Source organism: Aphanomyces astaci, assembly GCF_000520075.1.
Source record: "Aphanomyces astaci strain APO3 unplaced genomic scaffold supercont1.64, whole genome shotgun sequence".
Taxonomy (NCBI): Eukaryota; Oomycota; class Saprolegniomycetes; order Saprolegniales; family Verrucalvaceae; genus Aphanomyces; species Aphanomyces astaci.
This window is the reverse complement of record NW_009798327.1, coordinates 108,313-113,941: the sequence shown is the minus strand read 5'-3', so window position 1 is coordinate 113,941 and position 5,629 is coordinate 108,313. Positions and strand designations below refer to the sequence as shown.

Sequence of the window (5,629 nt, the reverse complement as noted above, 5' to 3'; positions counted from 1 at the left end):
AGAATCTGTAACCACGGCTGTAGACCGTAAAGAGCTCGCTGTTCGCCTTGATTTTCTTCGTGATGACAATGTACGCAGACTCAGCAAACTCCATGTAGTCGCAAACACTCTCTCGAAACTTGAGATGATACGGTTTTATACACTTTCCGGATAACCGGATATAACTTCCGGATGGACAAGTGGAGCAAATTTGCCTGACTTGGCCATACGGATATGATCCGGATGATTTCGACTTCCACAGTTGTCGTAATCATTTCAACAACCAATCAACACCAAGAAGCCTATCCGACGTGAGCTCCACAAGCCAATCATCATCAAGACGCCGATCCGACGTGAGCACCACCAGCCAATCAACGACCGAGGACTTATCTAGTTTTTAGTATAGTATAGTGAGTTTGGTATTATTCGAGACCTGCATTCTGGATCGACGACATCTTGGTGTAGACGATGGGATCCTTGGCTTCATGGACCCCACGCTTTCTCGCGTCGCGACGCGAAAACGCATCGCACTTTTCTTCAACGGTCGAAAGCGAAACAAGGGCACGAATTGCCGCTTGTTTCTCGGACCACTTTGCCTTTCGCTGGCGGCTTTGTTCGCTCTTCTCGGCAGCAGTACGCTTGACCTTGAAGGTGATGGCGAGCCCGTGTTTGCGTGTGCAGTGCATGCGCAGTGACTCCTGGCGGGTGTACTTGACCTCGCATTGAGGGCACAAGTACTCACCATTCTCATCTGCGGTGACAAGGACGTGTTCCATGATGCTGGCCAAAGGTGAAATGAGTGGTAATTTCTGTGGGAACGCAAAACCCACACAAGTTTTGATTGGCTAAATGTGTCGTAATTTCTATTGGAACGCAAAACTCACACAAGTTTTGATTGGCCAAATGAGTCGTAATTTCTGTTCGAACGCAAAACTCACACAAGTTTTGATTGGCCAAATGAGTCGTAATCTGAGTGGGAACGCAAAACTCACACAAGTTTTGATTGGCCAAATGAGTCGTAATCTGAGTGGGAACGCAAAACTCACACAAGTTTTGATTGGCCAAATGAGTCGTAATCTGAGTGGGAACGCAAAACTCACACAAGACCTGATTGGCTGTAACTGGAGAAAGGTTCTGGATTCAGATTGGTTAAAACTCTCCGAATATTGCACGTCCATTGGCTATGACCAGAACGACTGATATCTGGAATATCAGCTCCAAAACCTCTCCAATTCTATTGATATCTTGGATATCAATTTTATTGGTCATGACCGCAGTCATAAACCTCTCAAATTTTTGTGACCGCTGGGTTGATATTTTAAAGGGGCCATTTGGAGGTGCGGTTGAGATGAAAAATTGGGTATTTTGGTTATTTCTGGTTTGTCCCAAAAATAAATGGTCCCTTTATAACAACCAGACCCCCGACTTAGGGCAAATTCGACGGATTTGGAGGGACCTCCAAGGTCAGGGTATTTCTGAGTTTGCTACAGTCAGCATAATTATCGACATGGAGGTGATCTGTGATGAAGTGATCGACACTCCGACGAAATGGGACTGCCTCATAAGATCGGTCGCGGTTTGTCGTAGTCCAGAGAGAACGTCTGCATTGTCTCAGCGTTCCTTGAGGTTTTGTGCTGTGCTATCGAAGGTTCAGACCAACGAAGTTGGACATTCTGAAAATCTGTTCTAGAAAACTTCCAGAAACATGGAGTATCTGTAAGTATTGCACGGTATATACATATTGCTAAAATCCTCTAGGCATCGTGCACGAACGACAATTGCAAGGACCAGTGGTGCAAAATCCAGAAAGAAGCCAACCACTGCGTTGTCGTCTGGAACATCGTGTGGCTCATCTGGCAAGTGGATCCAACGACGCCGACGAAATCTCGCGGTGTCATCAACTGTATTTGAGTGTGCATTGATTGCTGGCACGTGCTTAAAACGCAAACCAAATGGCAGGGATGTGCGAGAGCATATTCGTGTTGTGTACCATGTGTATTAATACTACAGTATAATGATAGCAACTTGGCAGTCGTGCATCGGCTAGTCTTAAAATATCCAAGTGCGCAAGCAAAGGTCGCAATGCGACCAAGCAGCCCGCTGACGAGCCGGACAACAAGGACTTTGACCTTGACGGCCGTCCCATTGGAAACAAGTTGGCAAAGCGAATGCTGAAAAAAGTTGACAGTCTGCGAGAGCATCGAGGGGGCTCTGATAATTCTTGAAAAACAATAATTATTTTACAGGTGCAAAAATACAATGCCATCATGAATAAAGCTCCACCTGTGATATTACATTATACAAGTATTTGACTTCACGAGGTAGTTTATGCTAATCATCGCTGTCGCTTCCACTCATGCTATCACACACGCTTGACGACGAAGTGTCGACATCAGAGGATGCGTCACTCTCACTTTCCTCGCGACATAAGTCTGCTGCCCCCGCTTCGGCGTCATGGAGAGCACGATGGAGCTTGAGGAGCTTTGCTGTGGATGACTCAATTGTGTTGTGGATTACCTCTGTGTCCAACTCAAAGAACGCCTTCTCCAGGCGATCTCGTACATCTTGAAATGTGGTTGTCGAAGTATACGCACGTCCAACGGTGCCCTTGACGTTTGCCCACACCAATTCAATTGGTTGCAGCTCGGAGAACCCGGGGGCAGAGTACACAACAAGATGGCCCCGGGTTTGTGCCATGGCGACAACGACAGGCAGGACATGCTCGTCCAAGTGCTTCTTCAGTGCCTTCCAGATCGTCGTCTAGAGATCGGTATGTGCGACATTTGGGACACTGCGGTCAAGACAAGCCTAGTACAGGTCTGTCTTCTTCCATGACCCCTTCGGTGTTGATTTCGGTTTGCCCTTGGTATTTTGCATTGTCCATGACGAACACGGCCGACGACCACCACAGCTTTTCAACTTTATCTAGGAGCCTGCCAAACCAGTCGACAAAGTGGTCGTGGTTGAACATTGCATGGTAGTCCTTGACAATCTTGCCGCTCTTCTTGCCACCCACAAAGATGTCAAGGCCCAAAAGATGCGCTACGTCCGATCCATCGTCCAGGATACCGGCAATAAAGCAGTATCGCCGGCCCTTGTGCTTCGACTTCGTCATGGGATCGTCGGGATGATACAGACTGTCCGCATGGCTCGATTAGTGGTCATGGACAAAGCTTTCGTCCAGATAGACGACAGGGCGACGGGGGGACATCATCACTGTGGGAACCATCATGCCCACGTACGCGTCACGGGCGTCCTCATGTGCCTTGCTCATTTGCAATACTCGGTGGCATCCACACGCTTCCCCCTCGCATATTCTTGCTTCGCAAGGTACAACTGCACTGCGCGAAGGCAGGGACCATAGCTCTTCTTGCAGCTGGCATCGACCGACACGACATTGTGTTCTTGGAGGCGGGACTCGTCCTTCCCGACCGTCCGGGTAGGGGTTACAGAGCGGTCACGGATGAATGTCCTCACGAGGTCACGGACAGCACGAGTGTTCGGTACAGTTGTGCGGTGATTGGTTGTGTTGGATGGTGGTTCAGCAACCGACAGGTCGCCCAAGGTGTTGAACTCGGCAAGAACGCCTTGTACAGTCTTTTTCGCTCTACCTAGGAGCCGAACATTGGCTCCAGTGCCATCCAGGTTGCCTTGCTCGCGGAGAGTCGCTTGGAACCAAAGTATGTCCAACTTCTCATCGTACGACAAGCTGCGCTTACGGCGCAACTTGACGAACTGTTTGATTCAAGCCCATAAGTTCGCCAAACCCCGAAACCCCCAACGACAGCCCTTACTCATACCTACATTTTGGTGCTAATTTGAGATCAATTGGACCAATATTGACGAAGTTATGGTCATTTTAGTAAAAATCTTCTTTTCCCTCCCATCGCAAATAATCGCTATAAGTAATACGACTGGTTGTATTAAGTTATAAGATTTAAGAGCCGTGTTGGCAACTTCAGCAAATCATAAATTTCGGATGTTTATACGGCGGACCCCTCGATGGCTCCGCCCACTGTAAAAATATATTATATCAACCTTTTTGAGTATCTAAAATCCACAATTACTCTAATTATCGTATAATTAAATACATGCTTACAATCGTCGTATGTTGCACAACAGTAATATCATGGAGCGAATCGGGAACCCCAAAGTTGAATGACTAGAAGTTCAAGTCACCCGAGACAGCAGCTTCGAGCGAAATGCTTGTCTCCTATATTAATGATATATGTTAACTGTAAATAGATTTGTTAATGACTGAAATTATTGTAGGACATTTTTGTACTTTAAATTGGCCCTGCCAAGCTTTGGGACAATTCTTCCACAACCAGTTGTAGCCGTCAATCGAGCCAACCATGCCAGGCATGCCGCGGATGATATTCACGCGCAAAATGCGGCCCATGTCTTCGGGCGTGGGTTTACGTAGGTAGAGATCGTCAAACACATCATCGACAGCCTAATTCACGCAATATTGTAGCTATTACATTCTACGTAGTACTATCAATGCATACCTGGCAGAACTTTTACAGACATCCATTTACAGTGGTTGCTGGTAAAACCCGGCCAGGGCAACTCTCCAAAATTTAAATAAATAACCAAAAGTAGGGATGTATGATTCTGTGTTTTGATTGGATAACTTCATGGGACTATTCGATAACCAATCACAAAGTCGCTTGCCTCTAATTGGCTCGATTAAAATCTACAAATGACGCTTTTCAAATCTACAAATGACGCTTTTCAAATCTGTCAGCAAGTCCAGCACGCATTTCCAAATGAGCGCAACCAAGGGAAAACAGACGCGATACACAAATGGCCAGCGCAAACAGCTCCTGGCCAGGTTCCGCGCGTCAAATGGCACCAGTGAACGCCAGTTCTGCCGTGACAACAAGATCTCCCGTGGCACATGGCAGGACTGGCGTTCACGAGAGTCAGCCATCATGGCAAGCAAACGCCACAGTCGGCATGCGACCTTGGGCGGCCAGGGCGCCGTGAGTTGTTGCCGTTCAAGGACGACCTCTTGGCCTACATGCGAGTCAAACGTGACTCCGAAGAGCACCTGCGGGTGTTTCACCTCATGCGCTGGGTGAATACGAATCACAAAGCGTGGCTCGTGTAGTACCTGGCGTCCAAGAAGAACGAAGCGGTGGCGTATCAGTCGTTCCGAAGTCTCATGCATCGCTTTGCCGACCGACACCGCTTCCGCCACCGTGTCCCCTGTGCCAGCAAGGTCAGCCAAAAGGTCCTGGACGACGTTTGGATGGGCAACGCCTTCCACTTTTGGTCGACGTATGGTCACTACCCTCGCAGCCAAATTCTGAACGTCGACGAGACGGGCGTCTACTTTGCCATGCCCCCTGGAATGACGTTGGCCGAAATTGGCAAGTCCAGCAAATGTAAGAAGGCCACCAAGCATTCCGAGCGATTGACAGCGGTGATGACGATTCGAGCGGACGGTATGACATTTCCTGAGAGTGATTTCCGTCATGCGTGTTTAGGTGTCAAGCTACCTATCCTTTTCATCGTCAAGGGCAAGCCAGGTGGCACAATCGACACGAGCGAGCTGCCAACGTACCCTCCTGGACACGTCTATGCGGTCCAGGAGAGCGCGTGGATGGACGACCGCGTTTGGGACATTTACCTCGACGAGTTG

The 5,629-nt window shown here is 48.4% G+C and overlaps 3 protein-coding genes across 3 annotated transcripts; all 3 read right to left on the bottom strand.

Moving 5' to 3' along the window:
• Window positions 1-401: 401 nt before the first annotated feature.
• On the bottom strand, window positions 402-755 carry H257_14920 (hypothetical protein; the record flags this gene model as incomplete). The annotated part of the gene is made up of 1 exon (XM_009842848.1): window positions 402-755. One exon carries the CDS (start codon window positions 753-755, stop codon window positions 402-404), a length of 354 nt encoding a protein of 117 aa, XP_009841150.1.
• A 1,555-nt stretch (window positions 756-2,310) lies between these two features.
• H257_14919 (hypothetical protein) lies at window positions 2,311-3,094 on the bottom strand (the record flags this gene model as incomplete). Its single annotated transcript, XM_009842847.1, has 2 exons — window positions 2,311-2,739; window positions 2,795-3,094. The coding sequence occupies 2 exons, from the start codon at window positions 3,092-3,094 to the stop codon at window positions 2,311-2,313; spliced, it is 729 nt and encodes a 242-aa protein (XP_009841149.1).
• A 155-nt stretch (window positions 3,095-3,249) lies between these two features.
• H257_14918 (hypothetical protein) lies at window positions 3,250-4,512 on the bottom strand (the record flags this gene model as incomplete). Its single annotated transcript, XM_009842846.1, has 3 exons — window positions 3,250-3,714; window positions 4,334-4,435; window positions 4,507-4,512. 3 exons carry the CDS (start codon window positions 4,510-4,512, stop codon window positions 3,250-3,252), a joined length of 573 nt encoding a protein of 190 aa, XP_009841148.1.
• Window positions 4,513-5,629: the final 1,117 nt, after the last annotated feature.